Source organism: Varanus komodoensis, unplaced genomic scaffold (genome assembly GCF_004798865.1).
Source record: "Varanus komodoensis strain SLA01 unplaced genomic scaffold, ASM479886v1 scaffold15, whole genome shotgun sequence".
Lineage (NCBI taxonomy): Eukaryota > Metazoa > Chordata > Lepidosauria > Squamata > Varanidae > Varanus > Varanus komodoensis.
Genome location: NW_025335440.1, coordinates 13919403 through 13943538, shown reverse-complemented (window position 1 = coordinate 13943538; position 24136 = coordinate 13919403). Strand labels below are relative to the sequence as shown.

The 24136-nt window shown below is 39.6% G+C and overlaps 1 protein-coding gene across 1 annotated transcript in view; it reads left to right on the top strand.

Annotated features, from left to right (window-relative positions):
* Positions 1–24136, top strand: part of PTPRN2 (protein tyrosine phosphatase receptor type N2) — a 548843-nt gene that overhangs the window by 235740 nt on the left and 288967 nt on the right. Inside the window, exon 11 of the mRNA XM_044425007.1 lies at positions 19569–19633. Coding sequence (XP_044280942.1) covers positions 19569–19633 — 65 coding nt within the window. The remainder of the gene's footprint in view (positions 1–19568; positions 19634–24136) is intronic.

Below are 24136 nucleotides of genomic sequence, written 5' to 3'. Positions count from 1 at the left end.
TCTTACATCTGTGTTTTAGATAGCTCTTTTTTCTCTATGAAAAATGTAAATATTAATGGATGATTTTCAAGGGAATTATAGTATTAATGCCAATAATTGAGGTTATATCCATGGCTGCTGTTGCCATTAGTTAAGAGAGCTCTTCTTCATTATTCCATTTCCTGTGTTTTGTGACTCAAACTCTAGTCCATCTCAAAGCCACAAAAAGTTGACTAGTGAGCTGGCCATACATCTGTGTTTATCACTTCTGTATATCATTTGTGATATTCTGGGAATGGGTGGGGTGGAGCAGTCTTGTACATTAAAACAGCTTCTCTGCCTGGTAATCTGGGAACAATTTGTACCCTAAGAAAGGTGGTATGAGTCAGGTTGAAGAAGTGAGACCCCGGCATTTATGCACCTGGATCGAGTTAATGCCTTTCTGTTCTGATGTGTAGAATAAGACAGTTAGTAGGTTTCAGGCTCTCAGGTGCATGAACCTAAATCAAGTAATGGAATAATTACTGTGCAGATTTATTTAGACTGCAAACCTATGACCACTTACTTGGGAATAAGCCTGACCAAACTCAATGCAATATCCATGTATACCTGTATAGAATTCTTTATTCATATCACCCTTTAGTTTATATCACTAAGTGTACCCAGCATGGTTCACAGAAAGTAAGAACAATAATATCTAAAGCTACAATTAAACAACAACCACTAAAACAACAGATAAAAATAATAGCATTAATATTCTATCCATTATTTAGAACATCAGAAATGCAGAGGCATTCGCTTGTTGCAAGTCAGAAAACCAAGGTGCTCTGAATTAATTACAAACCAAGTAAATGTTAAATTTATTTGTATCATTTTTGTTACATTTGCTTGCTGCCAAGTATTTCATGGTTATCCCCTCTCCTTGTATTAAATTTTCAACCCTGTGAAGGAGGGCAAGGCACAGTGGCTGAACAAAGGTCAGCCAGAGTGTTTTAGTCCAGCACTGTAATTGCTACACCACACCGGCTTGCAGTCAGTAGGTATCAGATCTCTTACACTTCAGCAAGAAGTACAAAACGTACTTGAAATGCTGCTAGGCCTCAGGCTGGATGTGGATTTAGGCAAGTACTACTGGGCTGATGTTTTAGCTTTCCCTGTCCCTCCTCTTCACAGCACTCCCTCCAGCCTCCTGAACATGCTGCACAGAGACTCTATCGAGATGAGCTGTGGTGTGCATGCATGTGTGTGCAGAGGAATCCCCAAATCCAGCAGAGGCATGCCTTCCATGAACTGAGCCCTTTCACCAAGAGAAGGCAGATCCTGGTTCCAGCATCTGGGAAATAGAGTACTCTTGTCAAAGTAGTCTCATAGCTGGAGTACCAAAAAGTATGGGAGAGTAACACTTCATCAGTAGATAGCATGCAGGGGTCACAGGGGAATAGTGACTATGATTCATGGACTGCAAGGAACAAAGAAGTTTCACTGAGCTTCCTTGGGGCTCCTTATTTAAAAGAGAAACAGAAGTGCTTTCTGCTTCTCACTCCCCTAGTTCTGCTCTTCTCCTTACATAGTGCAGGAGTGGTAGGCTCACTAGATAGGCTTGTGTTTATCTGTGAGCCTTGAGCAAGGACCAAGTTCAAGCACTATGTGAGATTACACTGGATAACTGTGGGAAGGGGGGTGGCCCAGGCTACAGCCACAGTACTTTGAGGAAGGGTGGGGACATGGAAATTGATGTTTATCAATTTATCAGGATGTTTATAAGAACTGGATGTACTTATGGTTCTGATCTTGTTGGATTCACTGCAGGAAATGTCAGAGCAAAATAAGCAACACTCTGAATGAAGAGCAGTTGGTTCAGAATCTTCCTGAGAAGAAGGACTGTGCTTGTGTGGCTATATTAGGACTTGTAGTTTAAGAGACAAACTTTATCTAATATTATTCACTTAGCTCTATTCTGGATGGTGGTGGTACTGGTGGTGTTATTGTTGGCAAATAACTAATGGAGAGGCAGGACTCAAACTAGTTCCCTGTCCTAGAATGGGAATAGAAGGGCATAACCATTTAGCCCCTGAAGTGGGCCTTTTTTGAATTGGGCCAGCCAGCCCCCAAGTATCTTGTAATTCCATTTTTCTTGTTATGAAATAACTCATACATTTTGTTAAATTCACATTTGCTTTATTCAGGAATTAATATTTGTGGTTGCTGTTTTGCATGATGACCTTGAGTATAATTTGGAAGATCTGGTGAATTTCACTCATTGATATGAAACTGCAGTTCTTTGCTGTTAAGCAGGATGGGGTGGCTGTTTCCCCTGTGAAACCAGGAAATTGGGCTTCCACAGCAGCCGGCTGAACCACTCATTTTGCCATGCCCACCCCAATCTCTAGCTGATTATACCACTTATGTTTTTAATTTATTTTGGTGCGTGCTATTTTCCATTGCTTACCACTTCAGCTGAGCTTTTTTTCCTTGAGCTTATCCTCTACAGCAGGGTGCATTCCGGCCTGAAAGAAAACTGTTGTCTGAGAACAACCTGCCTCGAACCCCCACCCATCACCCATTCTGTGCTTATATCTGAGAAGTGAAAATGGAACCTTTACAGCAGCTGGCTCCAGCCACACTTGGGATCTTATCTAGGATAAGCACAGCATAAAATCTCTGAGGATTTTAGCCACAAAGTTGTCACGCTAAGTTGCTTCCCAGTAGAACACCGAAAGGTTTCTCCTATTCCTCATTTCAGTCCAAACAATCCTTTCAGTTTAAGTACCAACCAAAAGAAGATGCATATTTTACTATTCCACCAGAACCCGTTTCCCCAGCACTTTTTCCCCACAGCAGACTAACACCTTTCTGTCATCATCCAATCTCCCCCACCATTTTCCCACTGTAGCAGAATTAGATGAAACCTTAGAAATGCAGTCCTTTATTTGAGATCTACAGGTTCCAAAACAGCATAAATCAAGATGTGAGATGTAAAGATAGCATCTGCCTACATGAATGGTTCATGATCTTGACTCCACCCTGAGGGTGGGTCCTACTGCTTGAGGGCTCAGTGGCAGGTTGATTGGACAGTTCTTAACTAGTCTGCTGGATTCACCTGTCATCTCCTTACAGGGTCTGAACATTGTCAAAAGCTTATTCTCACAAGGCAGCAGAATCCTCCTGTGATATACTAGTAATTATGCATTTCCTTGTATCTTTTAAAATTAATGGTGTACTCTTTCCTCTCTCAAGGTTTATTTAACAGCCATCTCAGTTTGCTACTCTTCCAACAGTGGGGTATCTATGCTTTCTTAGCTCTACACTGGGTGAACTAAGAAAGGAAGTTTGCTCACTTACAGCCTAACTTCCTGGGCAACTTGCAAGCTTATACCCACAAAACATATTCCTCTTCTCCCATGGAGTCTTTCTGTGGTGCTTTTCCAGTTACTCTCCAAACCATTTGAGCCACTGGCCACTGTAGACTCAAGTCTCCTAACTGTGAAGACTGCATTCCTGGTTGCTGTTACATCAGCCTGCAGGGCTTCTAAACTTTCCACAATTCTTAATTTTCATAAGGACAAGATTGTGCTTTGCCCTGATTATTCTTTTCTACCTAACATCCCAGTTTCACCTGAACCAGGACATATCCCTTGTCCTTCAATCAAGTTTCCCACTGAAAACTGGACTTCATTCACACAATGTTCACAGGGCCCTTGGCTTTTAAATTGAGTGGAGTTCATCTTTCAGAAAGAACACCAAACTTCTTACCTGCTATTGTGAAACCTAAGAAGGTCACATCTCTTCTCAATGCCTAGCTAATTAGATAAACTGCCATTCACCTGGCATACTAGCTCATTTACCTACCATTTCCTCTGCAGGTGAAAGTCCCTCTGTGAGTCTTTGCCTTACTTAGCATTCTTCAGAGGCATAGCAATACATCAGCTCTGCGCTGCTGCCTCCTGGTCACAAGCACCCATGTTCATCAGGCACTACCACTTGAAGAAGGAAAGATTGCTTGCTTGTAACTGGTTCTTTGAGTGATCATCTGTGAACTGAAACAACCCACCCTTCTACATTTCACTTTGTTTTCCTGTTGCAATTGATTTGCAACTGAGATACAGAAGAGAGCCATGCCCAGAGCATGTGCAGTGGAAGTGGCAGGATTCCTGTGAAAGTCATGTTCCAAACTCTGATTCTACACAGGCACATAAATCCGTGTGTGTGCGCGATCAGGTGACCACTGGAAGAAACAGTTACGTGGAAACAACCTGTCCATCTCCTTGGAAAAGGGAGGTACTGATGGAAAGAAAACACTATGCCTATACTGGCATAGTACTTCCATATATTCCAGCTGGCTAGTAGAACTGCTACCTGCTCTTGGGAATGAAAGAGGCAGTTATTCTTGGACTGCCTTCCAGGGCCGGGGTGGCAATGAACCTTCAGATAGGGATGGTGAGGCCGGAAAATGCACTCTGTGAACATAAAGATGGCAGAGGAGGGAGAGATTATCTCAAGGCCACCATCTCCAGGTGTGCAGGCAGACTCTGCAAACCAACAAGTTTTAGAAGTGCCAAGAGGGGACATAAGAGAGGAGCCAGAAGAGCCTGCCCCAATCATTGACTCCATGGCATGGCATTGGGAGAGAAGGGCCAGCCAACTAGAGGGCCTGTGTAGATGTAGAAGGCTTGCTCATCTTCACAGGGGCACACCCAGAGGGGTGGAGCCCAGGGTTACTGCAAAGGATCATTCTCTGAAATAGTCTTTAGTTCGGGTTCAGTAAACAGCTCTGTGCATGCTCAGAGACTCTTCCTTTGTTGACAAATAACATGGTGGATGTACATTGAAAATGAAGTGCCTTAGCCAAAGAATTGTCTGTTGTGTGACTAAGAGAATGGGGGAAACCAGCTCCTGGCAGCTGCCAAGGTTAGTCACAATTTATAGAGCCCTGGTGTGTCAGATGCAGTTTGACTTCTTTTTTTTTCCTGGCGCCACAGATTTCCCCACATGTGCAAATGTTCCTCCTTTACTAAAGCATCAGTGTTATGCATTTTGGGAAAGTTGTGCATTTTGAAAATGTTGTACATTTTTCAAGTATACCTTTTGCAAATGCAAGTATGGCAATCTGTGAACAGCGTTTGCAAAAATGTGCTCCCATTTGCATTTAGCATTGGAATAGGGTATTCTTTAGTGATTTGTTGGCTGAAACAAAATTTTCATGCACCTCTGTTTGGAGGGTCACACAGTCCCCATCTTTGCTCTAGGTAACAGAAGGAGTAATCACTACAGTGACAAATTCAGTATTCTGAACAGACCTATGTTGCCCCCTAGAGCATCTGTTCTTTGGAAGTTTGTCACAGAGATCCTTTCTTTTATTCCCCCAATATGCATGATCAAGTTAAGTGTGATGTCTTGTTTGTTGTTGTTAGGCAGGAGCATTTTGTTTTTTTTAATACCCTAGCTATACAACACTGGCTAGTACTTTTATAATGTAAGTTCAGAATGATTAAGGAGGTAGAAGCAACATCTAAATAGAAGTCTGGATTGCCCATCTAGAACACTGACATCAGAGACGTTTTGCCCAGTATTCAAAATAACTACAACACCCCATATAGATCAAGGTGCTCACTTTTACTGCTCTCAAATTCCCATAAATAGGTTAACCATCATCTCTTGGAGCCACCCAATCAGGAATTTGAAGGTTCTCTTTCTCAGTCTATCTGCTTTGTGCATATTCTGAAAGAGAAAGTTCTACTAAAGTAGATAAAATGAACTAGCCAATTTACAGAGTGATTCTGTGACACTAGACAGCATCTGAGGGGCCAAGGATTTTTTTAGATTCCCATAGCTGAGCTCAGAAAGCAGCTCCTCTCTGGAGTTGGAGGGTCAGATTTAGAGTACCCTTCCTTTCCTGCTGTAGGCAGTGCAGAAAGAACCATGCCAACTGCATCTCCAAACTCAGAAAAGTGACCTCAGCAGAGAGATTTAGGGAGTGGGAATTGAGTAGGAAGGGACAGAGATGGGCACTGGCAATATATGATGTTTCCTAGTGGTGCTTCAGCCTTGAAGTGATGTTTTAATTTGTTTGCCTGCCTCTGGTGCTTTATCTTTATTTCCCTCCCCACTCACTCTTTCCAAATAAATTGGTTTCAATATTGAGCTGTATTGTTTAAGAAAGGGTATTTCTCATAATAAACTTCTGGATGTTAAGAATATGTAGATCTTAAGCCACCCCTTGTGTTCCAAGAACAGTTTACAGAATTCTGCAAAGCTGCATATTCTTACAATCATAGAACAGAAGAGTTGGAAGGAGCCATGAAGGCCATCGAGTCCAACTCCCTGCTGTCGCAGGACACTGCATCACACCATCCCACTCAGATGGCTGTCCAGGTTCTTTTTTAATGTCTCCAGTGTGGGAGAGCCCACCACCTCTCTGGGCAGCTGTTTCCACTGTTGAGGCTTTGGGAAAATAAATCCAAAGTGCTATCCTTTTCATGCTTTCCTTCTAGTGCCAATTGAGGTGGGGACCTTGCCAACTGGCCTTAGGAACAATTGAAGCAGCTTGGCAGCCTAGAGCAATTGGGGAAAGACTGGCCTGGGGTGGCTGGCAGCATGGATGAATACTGTTGCAGAGGACACAGTCTGCCAGTAGAGCAAGTTTCCCTCCCCAAATCTGTTGGAACCTCTGTAAATTTCTGACATCATATCTCTTTCTTCATGAACTCTGTGGGTCAGGGAGCATATGTGCTTGCATAGTTCAACAACATGACAGCTAAGCACACACAGATCCCAATGAGTACGTGTTGCTACCTCGCCCAGGAAAAGAGTGCACTCCAAATCAACAAGAACAGCACCCAAGTAATTCCAATTAAGAAATGTTTCTGATGAAATTTTAATAAAACTTCACTGTGGTCTTAATTGCTATACTTTAATGCATTGCATGGCATAAATATTTTATAGATGTAAGAGAACATTAAGATGATTGTTGAGGGATAATGGTATGCCTCTTCTTTAGCCAAAAAACAAAACAAAAACAAAAGCCCAAACAAAACATAGTCCATACCTGAAAGATATTGGCATTCCTATACATAGATGTGAAATGTGTATATATATTGAAGACACTTGTAGACCGTAAAGGCTCATTAGTCTTTTTATAGCCTGAACTTCCATAGCCAAGAGCCTCTTTTTTCATAAAATAAGTGATTTGGAGCAATGCTTTTTTTACTTTTAGGCTGCTTTTCTAGATTCTGTTTAATGTGTGCATTCCCTAATCTAGAAAAGGAAATCTGCACATAGATCATGCTTATCACTTGCTACATCAAGAACTGTGGATATAAATTGGCTGACATCCATTTGTCCACAATGTATTATCTTCAAAAGTGCATCCTCATCCACCTTCTGGTGAAGCTAGTCATGTGTAAATACCATTTTTACACATTACTAAGCTTAGAGAGGGGCTTAAATGATGTTTATTAATTGCTATCTGCATTGAGAAACAAAGTTGAAAAGCAACGTAAAGCTTCTTGAATAATTTGGTGACCGAGAGGCATGCCAAGTTATCCATATGCTGCGGTTGCATTCAGAAACAACATGATAAATGGTATGTCATATATATAAATAAATTAATGGTAACAGCTTTCTCAGTGTTCGTTTGGCCACTGTAGATGCACTTCGGCATCCCGTTATGGGTATCCTAATTTAAATCAAAATGTTCATGTGAATTATGTTTAACACGTTAGATGCATTTTGCATGTGTATGGGTGATAAACTGGGACCATTGAGTGTTAGAACTAGTTGTCTGCAACTGCAGCTCAATCAGGGACTTAAAACTGGTTCACACGTAACACCAAATGCATGGTTTGGTACACTATAAGAATGAGAGAGTGCTGCTTGTATGTCCTCCTTTCTTCACATCCTCCACTTCAGTGAGCTAATTTCTAATTTGATCAACACTATGCTTAACGTCCAGCCTAGCAAATTATAGTTGTGCTTCCTCTCCAAAACAGAATTACACATCTGATTCAAGCCATGGGTTGAAAACCTGATTTGGAGGAAGCATAAAACAAAACTTGCTGACTTGAAAGTAATAGCAAAGTATCATTTGATCAAGCTACTAAATAATTCATTGAAGTAGAATGCATGCAGAAGAGAAGAGGAAGTGTGCAAGTTAACACACTTTGCGTGTGTGTGTGTGCGTGCGTGTGTATATAAATATAGTGCTGTACCCATTCCTCTTTTCCTTGTGTATGATTTCTGTAACAAATATTTAATGTGAAAATATCATATAGGGTCATACAAAACCCATATATGGATATTTTCTGTTTTAGGGGAACAATGAATGCAGCTGCAGGTTGTACCAGCAAACAGTGCTTGAAGTTAGTTTGAAACAGGAGGGGGAGCTCTTGCCACACCAGCAGGGGAGCAGGGAGGGGGGAACCCTCCAAGTGCTTGATGCAAAAGGGAGGGAATTATTGTAAAGGTTGTATCCATCTTTCACTATTCCTTATTGCCTTTAATTGTTTCTTGCTAAAGCTAGCCACCTATGGAAACATAAGCATATGTGTGTGCAGCTTCCATGATTTGAACTCCCTCAGCATGCTGCCTTGCATCTGTAAACGATGCCTCTTCTCCTGACTTAAAGCTTAATTTAAAGCCTGTTGAAATCAATGAAATGACCAGGGGTTTTATGGCCTAACCATCAAAAAGCTGACAGGGTTATTTTGTATACAAATGAATTGCAGAACAAGGCCACATGTGTTTGTGTGTGTGTGTGTGTGTTTTTCCGAATGCGAATCATTTATAGTGATTTTTTTCATTACCTCCTGATTTGAACTAAACCCTTTTGACTTCAGCAAAATAGCTTCTTAAGTCTTTATTGAGGTGAGGCTGTAAGAAATCCAGAATCTAGTCAGGTGTTTGCAGAAACAGTGGAGAAGCTACAGCTTATCATCATTTTCATCCAAAAGCTTTATGGCGGATCTTGTTACTAGGGGTGTCGTTGATAATAGATACTTTTGTTCTCTTTCTCAGGGCACAGCAAATAGATTTTGCAAGCGGATGACCTTGTGCATTAACTGTGCAACTCATGATTTACTAAACCAGTCAGTTGAAATATTGCCAATGTTTTCCCAAATCTGGCTGATTCTGGTTGTGCTAAGAGGGCAGCAATAAACATACCTGCACATGAATAGCTAGCAATAGGTTAGGCTATTATTGAAGTGGGCCCAAAAGTGTGGCTTTATTTTGCATTGATCAGTGGCTTTGAACAGATTTTGTTCATTTTGTTGGTGTTCATTGCAGTGTTGTTTTTAAGAACCTCATTTTGAGAAGCAGATCTTTTGCATTCTGAAACATGAGCTGTTGTTTAAATATATAACTGGTGTTCTCAAAGAAGTAATGTATGCAAGTTATAAAAATAAAGATATAGAGCACCCTTATTTTCAAGGTACTACTTTTCAAGATTTGAACAAATTAATTTTGTGAAGTATGTGAAATATTATTAGCTAGGCTTGTAAAATAGGCCAAGCTTGTTAGGAGAAATGAAATTTGCGAACTTGTGTCACCTTTGGATTTTTAAACCTAGTACTTCGTATCGCACATGTGTGTGTGTGTGTGTGTGTGTGTGTGTGTGTGTGAGAGAGAGAGAGAGAGAGAGAGAGAGTGAGAGAGAGAGAGAGAGAGAGAGATCTGTGGGTGGAGGAGCATGCACACTATTTGTATCTGCTTTATCCATTTTAACTATTTTCTAAGAAATCGGTGCATTGTTCAGCAGGTAATCCCTTGATCAGGTATTAGCCATTCAAAAAGTCACTGTAGGCTGCTGGACACAAATCTTCAGTCCAAGAGGCATTGTTTTGCAGGCAGAAAGATGATTGTACTCTGGCTGGGCTATTAATGGCTACCACTCCTGATGACTAGATATTCCAGTATCAAACATACTATGTCAATACCAGTTGCTGGGGAAAACGATCAAAAAGATCATTATCATTAGGCAATCACATATTTTTGGTACCGTGTTGTCCAGGTTGTCACTTATTTAATAGAACGGGTAAAGTAATATTTTTGCTTCATGTTACCCACTCCTCTCTGCACTTTTGATTTGATTATTTGAAAAGATCCTTTGGCAAGTATGCTGTTTTCTCCTGGTGTGGTTCCTAACTGCAGAGCAACTACGTGTGAGGAATGCATTGGAGGTCAGTATCATTCAAAGTGTAATGTGTTGTGAAGGTACAAACATGGACGTCCTGGATGGTGTTAGTTGTATATTAAATATCACCCTGCTACAGTTTTGCATAGATGTAACACTGATGAATGTTCTGCAGCATTATTTTCTTAATTAATCCATTGGAGGCTAATCAACTGAAAACCTTTTGAGGTATTCCTGAATCTAATAATAATAAAGATATTTTAATATGGTTTTAATTTTATTTAAAAGGGTAATTTCCCACCTTCCCTCATGCACATACATAAACAAGAACTCTAGATTGCAGGCATCTTTTCAGAAGAGGCAGTCTACCTTTGCCATATAAAATGGAATGCTTCTTTCAAGATGGTGCAAGATATACAAGCATAATGTAAAACAACAACCGTATGGTTTTCCTTTCCAGAACAAATATTTGGTTTATCAGTTGTTTAGTTTAAGGGCAAATGCGTGTTTAGACTGGAAAAATATCCTCCAACTGCCACTGCATCAGTCTGTCTTACTAGCTGTAGCAGTCTGGAATTTGTAGGCCTTTTTGCTCTTTAATTAATCATATAGGAATGAACCCCAATATGATTAATCACCCAAGATTTCTTTAACTTTGTGACAGACCCAATTCTAACAACAGTAAAAGGCTAGTATGAAACTGGTGATACGAATCCTGTACTATAACTGCCTTGTTATTCTTCTGAAAAGCTATGAGACCCTGAATTACAAGCTCCACTGAGATTAGCAAAAGAAGCTTTAATTCTGCCATTTCTTTGTCAATTTTAACTGGTCTAGTGGCCTTTATGGGAGCAGTACACTGAAAATTGCTGTAAATAAAAATCCCATTTTAAATTACTCAAGGCATCAAGATACAGTTAAGGGGGGATCCTTTCAACAGATTGGAAGCTGAGATGTTGCTATGAAAAATTATATTAATGCAAGAGAGATTGAAACAATATCTAATTAAAATCACTTGAAAAATGACTTGAAAATTGGATTTGACATAACATTTACAAGGCTGTCACTATTATTACTGTGCAGCTTAGCCTTTTTGTGCCACCGTTTTCATTGCAGGTTTGCCAGAGATTAGAAAAGAGACAAGTGAGCGATAAAGGTCTTGCATATTTCCCTTCGTTTGAATGGAAAAGGAGGGGTGAAGATAGCTTTCCTCTGCAACCTTTGGCCTTGTCTTTGACAAATAATCCCTTTGGATATGGAAAAAGGAAGCATTTCAGTGTTGCGCCTGACCATTTAAGTCAGCCACATTGTCACTTCAATGTCTGTAACATATAGCTTGTTCGTGGTGGTTTTTAAATTATTAATCTCTCTAGTATAGCACTGAAATGGTAATAAAGCAAAGAGTAAACTTGCTAAACCCAAAAGGCAGGGGGAAACAGTGCTATGCTGGGAGAAATCTAATTGCTTATAGTGACTGTAGCTATGGTAACTTTTTGGAGAGTTAGTAAGGGTTAGTTTATGGACTTAAGCACAACCTGGACCAGGTCTGGCTTTGTGCTCCATATCCTGCACCTTGTTACCTAGTCTACACCTTCCAGGTCTGTGCTAAAACTATGTAACTCAGTTTCCCCATCTTTCTTCCTCTCAGTTATGTGAGTCAACGGCAGTTACAACTGCCTGGGGGTTTCTGGAACTTGATTGCTTGTACTAATGCTTTATATCAGGGCGCAGAAACTATTTCAGCCTAAGGACCAAATTCCATTTTGGAGAAGCGCTCAGTGGCCACATTGCAGAGAGCTGGACTGGGACACCCAGAGGGCCAGATTTGGTTCCAGAGCTGAGATTCTGCACCCATGTTTTATATAGTGGCAGCACAGAAAAGAACGGTAAGACAGAGAAGGAAAATAAATATTTTGTGAAGGGAGATAATGTGAAGAGTGCCTATTCTTCAAATAACTGTAGGAGCTGAGCAATTGGGGGATGGGCAGGAGGCATTATCTAATGATGTGGGAGTCTGCAAGTGATACACCTGCGGTTTTGCAAAAAGTCAGTTTAAGCTAATAAGTTGATTCATAGAAATCAATGGGACTTAAGTTAGACATGACTTCATCGTCCATTGATTTCAGTGGTTCTTCAGTGAAATTAAGGTGCAATCCTATGCATATTCAGAGAGGAAAAACATTCCTACATGCTATAATGCCTGGGACACAGACATTGTTCTGCCTGAATACACATGGGATGGAACCCTAACCAAACCCAGTGAGTGTGTTTTCTAATTTATCTCTCTCTGGAAAGAAACGTTTAACCCATTCATTTTACTTACACAAGGCTACTGATTTGCATTAAAACTAGTAAGGTAATTCATATTAAACAAATTACATTTCCCACCAGATGCTGTAAATTTTGGAAAATTAGTTGTTATTTGTTAAGCAATTTCAGATCCTCATATGCAAAAAACTGTGCTGTACAAATGTCAACAATTTATTCCAAAGGAGCAAATGCACCTAACATTTCAGCTTCTCCGGAAAGTTATGTGCCCACAGGATACTGAAATGTCAGTGATTTCTTTTTCTCTTTTCTGACCCTATTTTTCACTTTCATAGTAAAAGTCTGACTCCAGCTTAGTCCTAAACAAGCAAGTCAGTCAGTAGTGCTTAAGTGGAATTGTTTTGACAGATTAAGAGGTCTGGCAGAAAACTCTTGTTTGGCATCATGACCCAGCATGTTTAGTGCCCAAGACTTACCTAATGATGCATTTCTCAGTGTGGTTTCCAAACATTAAAGCATCTCCAGATTTCATAGAACGGCAGAATTTACAGCTGGGAGAGTATTGACAGTCATCAAGCCCAACCCAATGGGTGGCTTGCTTTGGCAGGAAAACAGAAAGAAACATCTTCTCAACATACAGGCAGAACCGAGTTGCTAACAGTATTTGCATGTGTCACAGAAGAATTTCTGAGCTCTCTTTTTTTGAAGGTGCCCCATTTAAGTCTCTTGTATATTATGATGGAAACAGTTTAAGTCTTTCAGCTATTTTTCTTATAAAATGGTTTCTTTTCCTGCTTCCCAAACCACCAATAAAAATAAATTATGTTGTTCAGTAAGTGCCTTCCATCTCCTATAGAGAATCAGGGCCCTGAGCTGTGGCAACCTCTACATCTCTGAACATTCAGTAAACCGCTAGTCGTGCTGCTTAATAGAGCAAAGCCATTAAGTTGTCCCCATTGTAATTTAGATCACAGAAGAGACTTCTACAGATTCTTTCAGGTTAAAATAACTTGTATAAAGAGAGCAGGCGATATTATTCCACTATAGTTACGTGCTTAATTATATGGAATTGTCAAGTGCAAAGAATTATTCTGATAAATTAAAATACTAATTAAATAGACTATTGCCGAATTTTGAGAACATTATAGGGTTCCACTTCTTCAGGTAATTTGCATATCCTTCATCTACTGAATTTAATTTTAATGGACTTCTTTTTGTGTATTCAGAACTCTTTTTGTCTCATGGGGGGCTTTTCTTAAAAAAAAAAAAAAAAAGGATGCATGTTGTTCATTACCTTTTTCTTAAAATAGTGGGGCATGTTTCTTACATCCTTCCTGGCAATGTCTCAGTATATTTTCAATATTTAAGAAAATATTATAGCACAAGTTTATTGGTACAATTTATGCTTTTGTTTGTTTTGGGGCTTTTTCACATGCATTTCCTAAATAATTATCTTCCAAAACATATTTGGCGTTGAAGCTGAAGAAAACTGAAGTTTCTGTTGATCAGCTTGTACGCAGTTGTTCACCAAACCATAGTTGTTCACCAACATGTTCACCAAACATATTCTGCTTTTTAAGAAGCCCAATGGCTTGCAATTTACTTCTCTGCAAGTTTACTCAAAAGTAAGTCTCCCCATATTCAAAGGGGCTTAGTACCTGGAAATTGTGTTGGAGCTTTGAGCTGAACATTATTCCATTTTGTCCTCTCAATTACTAATACAAATCAAACATCTCACACTTGCATATTCTCCAAATACACTGTGCAACAAAAGTGTACACCAATGGTAACCAGTGGCATTATTCCATAAATTCAAATACTGCCAGGAGAACTCCACTGAATTTTCTTGTTGTTTGAGCGACTCCAGTATGCTTGCACAACTGGAGTGCCATGGTTTGCACATTCAGAATAAGCAACTGTTTGCATAATAAAGTGGGCAGAAGTCATGTGTAACTGGTAGCTCAATAGGTTGTACAATTGCACATGTATAAATGTAACTTTAATTAGATATTCAGAAGCTAGTTTCTGCTAATGCAGTGTCATTTGACTCAACCAAATGACACAGTTGGATACTGTGCATAGTATGCTTAAGGAGTGGTAAAGGATACCTATTATTTTGACATTTGGCTCCCTTATAATTTTAATCTTGGATTTTTGATCCAAACAAATTCATGTTCTCCCAACTAACACACCTTTAAATGGTATCTCTTGACTTTGAACAGAATGTTCCTTTTTTCAAATGAGTAATTCATCATGTAACTGCCAGTAACATTAAAATCTTCTTTCTTAAAAGCCCTGAGACATGGATTTGGGAAATACATTTAAAATCAACATGATTAATTATTATTTGATTCTTGCCAAAGCCTCTTGATTTCACCACTTTCTAGAAGGTGAAATAGATGCTATACTTTGAGGTTTCTGCCTTCCAAGAACTCTAAATGTTCAATTCATTATGACGAAGGACCATGAATTACCCAGACTATTGGTTCTGGACATGGAAAATCTCAATTTAGCCATGAAGCTCGCTAAAACATGTCAGCAACTGAATCAATGCCTATTCCAGTCTACTGAAGCTAAAGTTCTCAGAGGAAATTACCATGGAGGTTTCAAACACTGCAATCTTCATTTATGTCTGTTCTTTTTCTTTGCCAAGCTTATTGGATTGGATAGGTAAATTGGAAAAATCAGAATTTTAATAGATATCTTCATATCCTGTGTTCTATGCATGGGCACAGTAATTATTTCACATGTTGTCCAACAAAAAATTAGGTATAAATAGATATATTGTATTTACAATTACATTAACATCCATGCAATTTTGCATTGTAACCACTTTTTACTTTAAATTGTGTTTAACAAATAGTCTCAACAGCAACTTGTTGAAGGATGCTTTTCCACTTCACACAGGCAGGCCTGGTGTCAGGGGTTGATAAAGCTGAGCAGCTGTTGAGAATTCATCATCTCAGAAGGGCACATCCCTGCTGATCCTAAGACTTCCCACCCTGAGACTCATCCCTTGGAAAGCTGCATCAGCAGAAAGAAGGGCCCAGCCTGTCTCTCCAGAGTCCGCCAGACTCAGACTTCTGGTTCTAATGGGGTCCTTTCTTAGAGCCACATATTGTGGGGACTGAAGAGGTGACAGGAGGCAGGCAGAAGGCAAATAGAGGGAAGGAACTGAGCAGAGGTAGGGAGGTGAGTGGAGGGGGCAGGCAGTGAAAGCTGGGAAGCATTGTGGGAACCCTTTGCAGCACCATGCCCAAGGGCACACAGGTGCTGGGCATGGACTTGCCATGCTGCCCTCAACATCAGAAGAAGGGAGTCCAGCTTTGGATTTCATACTGTAAAACAGTGAGACCTCAGCACAGTTTTTTTCCAGCATATAAAAACAGTTAAGTTACTTAGTGTATTAAATTAAACCAATGTGGTTACTGATGCAGATGAAAGTGCATATAAGTGTTATTAGAAGAAAGACATGAAAGCACCCACAAGCTTATAGTTCAAAATTATTCTTTCAATAAGGTTTGCATCTTAATCCCTACTCCAGTGAGAACTGAGTCATATCTGTACCTCAGTTTTCCCTCCTCTTTGTACAAAGGGATTTTATAATATTTACTTAGATATCTCTCTGGGGAATTGTAAGAATAAATAAACAGACCAATGTTAGTTGGGTATTTGAATAAGTGAAGCACTATATAAATAACTAGCAATACAGAATTGAATTATCTATCAATCTACACTTCTAGGCTGCTATCCAGGAAAACTCTTGAGCATATTTGGAAGCAGAAGGGTGGGGAAAACACTTCTGATGCTATCAAAATGTATTTATTCTCTCTCTCTCTCTCTCTCTCTCACACACACACACACACTCACACACACACACACACAGAGAGAGAGAGAGAGAGGGAGAGAGAGAGAGAGAGAAATGGGAGGTTTATACATTTGTGAAGAGAGACTGTGATGAGGGGAAGCAAAACAATGGACTTCATACTGTATTTTATTTAGTAAAGTTCTATCTTCTAGAATCATTGACTTGGAGGAGACCTCAGAGTTCATCTAGTCCTCCAGCACACCTTTCCCACCCAGTTAATAAGAGGGTTTTTTTTAACAGAATCAAATCTTGGTCATACACTGTGTAATTCTCCTTCTATGATTGCTTACAGGAGGCTTCCATTACTTTTTTCCCATTATTGAAATTAAAATGTATATCCTGACCTTCTAGCAGAGCAATAGCAGTTTAAAGTGGCTTCCAAAGAGTGCAACCTCATTAGAACTCTTTAACAATAGTAGTCCTAGGCAAGCATTTGCCTGAACATGTGCAGAGCTGAAGTGGATATACACGAACTTGGGTGTATGTGTAAGCTCTGCTCCCAGTGTCCTTGCTGCTGGTTAGGTCTGCAATGAGCTCTGAAGCAGGTTCAGGCAAATGTGTTCGCAGTGTTCCCACAGTCAGAAACATGGATAAGGCAAGCTTTCTAACTGCAGGAGCTCTGCAAATGCATTCAGCTGAACACAGGTATAGAGCCCTTTCCAGACATTTACTCTTAATGTGTGGAGTTCTTCATGGCAGCTTGGTGGCCAGGAATGGTAGGGGAGGGGCTTTGACAGGTCCCTTCATCTTCCTCCCCAGTTTCACTGCAAATGTTAGTACAAATATATATATATGGCTTAATCTAACAGCGGAACCTGCCCTTCAGGCTGCTGTGATTATGCAATGATGTGTCTAGATCCTAGTACAAGAGTGGGCAACTTGTGGCTCTCCAGATGCTATCATCTGTTACTTCCATCTGCCCTAGCTACATAGTTAATGGTGAGGAATGATGGGGAATGTAGGCCAGAGTATCTGGACAGCCACAAACTGCCAACCCCTGCACTAAATTATATAACCCGCATCTCAATTCAATCTCCACCAGGTCATAACACCACAGACAGTCCTGGGCAATCCAGCAGCTGAGGGATATCACCTCTTGGATGAACTGCACTTCTGTTACTTGGTTTATGCACTGTTGTGTGGCAAATATGCCTGGCTGGTTCAAGGACTTAGCCCTAGGTTCAGATGCTTAGCTATTGCTTTTACTCTTCCTCTGATTATCTGTTGTACAATGGGAATAATTCATCTTACAGGGATATTTTGAGGATGAATGAGGCAAATCAGTTGCCTCCAATTATTGTGTGGTAGTACAGACAAGCAGTGAAGCTGCTGCTGTGCTGCCTCTATTGTGTACTTGAGTGGCCATACACTGGAGCTCTTTTGGGTGGTCTGCAGTCTTGGTCCCCTATAAGATCCACTGTGACATTTTTGCATTGCACTTTGAAGGAAAAAATCATTTGTCTCCTCAATCACTTAGATGCCACCATCTGTCTAATTATGTAGCATTAGTTTTTGGTTCTGTGGCCTGATGTTGTGGATGAGGTACTTGCAGAAATTCAACTGATCTTGTGCTGCCTAATCCTTGCCCTCCTAGCTAATGAAACCTGGATGAGAGGGTATGGCTGTGCAGGTCCACAGAGTGTTAAATCTCTGCATGAAGGAATGGTTCTGGCTGTTCTTGGTATAATCTCTCCTGAAGCAACTTACTCTGAACTTGGTAGTACATAACAAGTTCCACCTTGTCACAAGCACTTTTCCTTCGAGAACAAACTTGAGAGGGTTCTCTCTTGAAGGATACTGACTATCTAGAACCCTTCCAGTCAGGGTTTTGACTTTGCCATGGAACTGAATCAGCCTTGTTTGCCCCTTCTTAGGAGAGGGATGGGGGAGCACAACCCTCTAATTATGCTTGATTCATCATCAGCCTTCAATACCATTGACCATAATATACTCAATACCATAGTATATATAGTATACTCCTGCATGAATTCTGTGGGCTGAACAATGGAGGAATTAACAATGGTTCCACTCTTAGTCTCACTAGAGAAGACCCTGATTCTGGGAACAATTGACAGCAAAAGGAGAAAGGGACAGCAGAGGTTGAGGTGGCTAGATGGAGTCACTGGGAGGGTGGTTGTGGGCTTGGGTGGACTCCGAGGGATGGTGGAGGACACGAGAGACTGTCCATGGGGTCATGGTGGGTCAGGCACAACTTTGTGACTAAACAACAGCAGATGAAGTCCAATAAACTGAAGCTTAACTTTGGAGTGATGAAAGCTCTGGGTGGTTCGCAGGTCCAGAAGATAGACTCATTGAGGTTGCACTCACTTTGAAAGAATGGATACCTCTAGATCTGTCATTATTGTTGGAGGCCCAAGTGACTACAACAGCTTGGAGTGCCTCTTACCAGCTTCAGCTGTTCACCATCTATAGCCTGTCCTGCACAGAGATAACTTGGTCACAGTGGTGCAGGCACTAGTAAACTCACAACTGAATAATTGCAAACTGCTTGATGTGGGAATGCCCATGAGGGTGATTGGGAAGCTGAGACTAGTGCAGAATGCAGCAGAATGGTTGTTGTTAGGAAGTGTTTCAAGTTAAAGATGTTTTAACTTGGAGTCCTGCATTGAGCAAGGGTTGGACCTAGTGGCTGTATGGACCCCTTCTGACTCTACCATTCTATGATTCTTTGTTCATACAACTTCTTTGCTGAGGGAATGATATTGGCTACTTATTAACTGCAAGACCAGGTTAACCTTTTACCAAAGTTTAAAATTTTGGTACAGGCACATAAACCCCTTAAGAACTAGGAAACAGGAGAGCGTGTCTTTTCCCTCACCAATCTGCCTGAATAGTGATGCCACTGAATGTCATGCTCCTGGTGGTTCCACATGGACGTGTGCCCCAGTTATAGTCCACCCTGAGAAGAACCTATAGCATAGTACTGTACATAGTATAGTTCCATATTTCTGGAACTCCCAACCTCTGGTTGTCAGTCTGGTATTAACATTGTATTATTTTTGGCACCTCCTGGCAACACTTTTTATTTCAAGAACCTTTCCTGAACTAACTAACCACAGCTGTATTGCTTCTTGTTTTTAACATATTTTACCATTTCATTCTTTTATCTGTTTTATCTTTACTGTTTTCCATTTTAACATGCCCATACTGGAATAAAGTGTAAAATATAAGTCTTGCAAAGAAAGAATGAAAGAAAGAATATTGGCATCTTGAGAACATTTCCACCGTGAGGAAAATACATGATACAAACTCATCCCAATCCCAATTTTTCTTTAATTCTGTCATTCTTAATTTTCCTAACAGATGACAACAAAGACATGCTTGAAAAAGCAACGGGACTGAAAATTCTCCTGACTGGAATGGTGGAGGTAGGTGACTACTGTACATCTTATTATCTAAAACCTTTGATTTATTCTTTTGTGAAATCCTAGATCTGGATGTTTGTAGGTTAACTGTGTTAATTATCTAAGGGCTTTTACAAATTCTGATTATTAGACTGTTGCATCTGTCATAATATAATCTCAGCTTCCACCAACCATGTGAGTAAGGCTTTGTGGCCTTTAAGAAATATACTCTTAGTTTTGTCATATGTCAGGAACAAACACCCTTAAAATGAACAAAGCAGTTGATGTGTCTGATTATTCTCACCTGGTTTCACTGAAGCTGTGTTTCATCTCAAAATCCACAGAGATCTAAATTTAGAGTAACTTGTCCCTTGATGTGTGGGTGAGCTTTTGGTGAACTACTTTCTAAAGTTTATAGTTTTGTATTTGCTTAAATTTGCAGTATAAATACAGTAATCCTCTAAGATCGTTACCATTTTATCATCTTATCACTGGATAGAAACTAATAGCATATCATTTATTAACAGGATGTGATCAGGCCATAGCTTCCACATACTATTCCAGAGTCTAGCTTCTGGTATTTGTGTATATTGTAGTTCAGCTGTAAGCCACTTCTGGAGAGAGGGAGAGACATCCTCAAAACACAGGGTAACCTTGACAAATCCTGTTAAACTGTTCTGGGTGGCCATAATATTTTTGTTTATATGTAGGTCATGAGTATCAAAGTCCTTCTTCAGAACCAGGTGGGTACACTGTGATCTTAACAGAACAGCAGCCTTTATTTCCATTACAATACAGCCTAGGACATGGCTGATTGAACTGGAGGCTCAGACTGTGTACCCTGACTAAACAACCCTCGGGGTAGACTGGAAAAAAGCTGGATGCTTAAAAGTTAGACTTAACCTTTCCATTTTTGAATTATTACTAATTTTATTGTGATTTTCAAAAAAGCAAAACCATATGAAAAATACAATTTTCTTGAAATGAATCACTTACGATAGGTGCATATGAAATATGTGTCTATTAATAAATATGCATATATGAAAACACAGCTCTCAATAAAACAATTGTGCATGAGCTCATGAAGTATAGGTGAACTACCCCTATATTTAGCCATTAGCAGATGGCATCCAAATACCATGCATTCAGATGCTGCAAGTATTGTTTGGTATTCAATCTATTGCATTATAGGAGGTCAGCGTTTATCTTTCCAGTGTTGTAATATCAGTCTGTTATGCTGTCAAAAGGGAGTGAAAAATTCATTTATGTCGAGCTTGCTTTAATTTCCAAGCAACAGCTAAATTATTTCAGAGAACATGTGCTTCAGTAAATATTAAAGAGCATTCCAATAATAAATTTGTTTTATGATATCCTCCCAAAAGAGGCAACTATTAGGCGTTACCAAAACATATGGTATTATACATCCTGCTGACTAAGACAAATACTTTTAAAAAAGACATCCAGCAAACCAAACAATTTTTCTAAAAAAAGACATGTCCTAAGATACATTGATGCTTCTGGTATAGTTGTAGAAACAATTATTCTTGATTAGACAAAGTAGTACTGCCCAGACCCTTTATATATTGTATTTATTCACTGAACCCCAGTACATGTTTCCAATAGTCAGGGAGACTCGGAAGCTGTAAAAGTGGCAGGACCAAACTTAGACTATCAAATGTTGCAATTGTAAGTATTGCCATTCAGTCATAGCAGGCAAATTATATTTGGCATGCAAAGCCAAGAATCACAGCAACTCATCAGCACCGATTGAACTAATATAAAAACCTGTTTGTCCGTAAAAATCAGCCACATGACATCTGCTAACCAGTTTTTAGATTTGAGCTTTCCTCATAGGAAAGCTGGATCCAACTGTAATTGATGTGATACCATATGCCATACTTCTCTGACCGCCATAACTGGTTTCTTCTCCGGGAACCCTCCGTGAAGGATATTAGGGGGGTAGGTACTCGGAGGAGGGCTTTCTCTGTGGTGGTGCCCAATCTATGGAATGTGCTCCCCAGAGAGGTCCGCCTGGCGCCATCATTGTTTGTTTTTCGGTGCCAGGTGAAGACCTTTTTATTTAAAAGTTATTTTAATTGCTAATATTATTTATTTTACATCTTTGGTCAGGATGTCTCCAGTTACATTGATTTTATATTGTTATTATTTATTTATTGTTGTGAGCCTCCCCGAGGCTTCGGTGAATGGGGCAGCATAGAAGCTTTCTAAATAAGTAAAATAAATAAATAAACTGTAGTAGTCATCCTATTGATTTTGATGTGCCCAGAACCTAATGCCATCCACATAGAGAGAGCATACTGACAGAAATATTCCAAAACTGACCAACATAGATTATAATCTAAGTGGAAAAGATCAATATTTAGGACTAGAAAAAAACCCCTGTGATATAAAGCAAGAACTGGAAGGCCAAATGTGCCTTCTGTGTTGAAACTTGCATTCTTCTCATAAACTTCATGCCAGGAAGGAAGCCTACAAAGTTTATGGAACAGAGCATTGTTTTTGAAAATACCTGCCCAGTATAAATGGAGAAATTCCATGTAAAATATACACAATCCTAGGTATATATTCATCTAAGTTATGCACATCTCTGTGTACCTCACAAACACACTTTTTTTTTGAAAATTTTATTAAGTTTTTAAAAACTACAAACAACAATCATCGCACACACCAGATTTACTGGATCAGCCCCCTACTACATATCTTTTAACGTTTTATGATCCTACTAGAATCCATTTATAATAACTTGAAAGCATCATTAGATCAAAACCAAGTCCCGTTTCTCCAGCCAATAAAATAATAATCTGGATTGGACAGAAGTCACTATCTTCCTCTTCTTCATCCATGAAACCAAATTTATCATGTCCTACAAAGTCCTGTTTCTCTTAGACAGTGTCAAAGGAAAAACATCTCCAAGGTAAATGAAATTGCAATATTTTCTTTCTCCTTCAGTGGTAAGTTTGATCTAAACATTTCTGGACAATTCAAAATCTTTTCAATTTGCTAATAGCAAATAACTTCCTCAACCACAATTACATGTAAACATAAAAAATATCCATTTAACATCTCTGCAATTTTCTTACCTACTCTATTTGATAATAAGTAATACTTATATCTTTTAGAACATTTTTCTTTAAGCTAAATTACTAGTGTTTCATCTCATTTAAACACCATTTAATCAAATATGGTTAGTTCCATATAAAAGCCCAGCTGTTTACAGTCTTTAACATATATCATCAGCATCAACAGCTTATTAAAAATACAAAGATATCCATTTAACAATAATACCTTTTAAACAAGATTTCACTAAGCTAAATTGCTACTATTTCACCAGCAATGATAGCTTAACCTTTCTACGTCACATGTGAGCATATCAAGCTATATGAATCACCCTTTTATTTTTTTAATTTGTTTTTGAATAGAAAGAAAGAAATTTCCCTTATCTTCCCTTTACACCCCTGCCATGTTTTTTTTTCTTTTTCTTTACCCCTCTACCAGACCTTTCTGTTTTTTTTCCATCAATCCGCCATAGTGTCTGTAATGGAGTCTTCAGTTGCAGCCATATAAACATAGCCTCTTTCAGATGATCACTGAATTGTCCTTCTCTAAGATGACACGCAGATCCCATGGAAATTTGCTTCGTAATGTCTGGAATAAATCATATGTCTTGAATTGTGGCCAAGCTATCTTCTCCCTCTCCAGCATACCACATAAATCAGTTGCACCTATATTCTTTCCAGTTTCCGATTTTCCTTCTGTCTGTAATGGAGTCTCCAATTGCAGCCACATAAACATAACCACTTTCAAATGATCAGCTAAATTTCCCTTCTCTAAGATGACACGCAGATCCCATGGAAGCTTGCTTCCTAATGTCTGCAATAAATCATGTGTCTTAAATTGTGGCCAAGCTGTCTTCTCTTTCTCCAGCCTGGAGAGCTCGGCTGGACTTATTTTCTTTCCATTTTCAGATTTTCCTTCTGCTTGTTGGATATTTTGCATATTCTGTTCAGATGCAAGTTGCTTGTCGAAAGTGAAACTAGAAGCAATATCTAATTTATCAAAGCCACTTTTTTGTTCAGTTAAAAAACAATCAAGTTGCTCTAAAACAGTTTTCTGACGCATTATTATCGCCTGCTGGGATAATTGCACAGCTATTAGAGAAGATCATATTTCCAGGAATGATTTCTGTATTCCCTCCATGGTAGCGGTAAATTATCAAGGCTTGGCAGGTGTCCAAGGGTCCCAGGAACAAAGAGAAAGATGGCCACTACTTCTTGGCAGCAGCCCAACACAGACCAATCAGAGAAAGATCCTCTATTACTCAATTCCACAGCCCAATTATTCGCCCTTGGAGAGATTAAAGAAGATAAATCTTTTCCTTACTTACAAACAGTTCTGTCTTTCTCTCCGTTATGCAATTCGCCACTTTTCAGCTCCGTGGGCGGGGAGGTTTCATTCCCCCACCATCCAAAGGGCTTTTTAATTAGCAAAAAAACCAGCTTATTCACG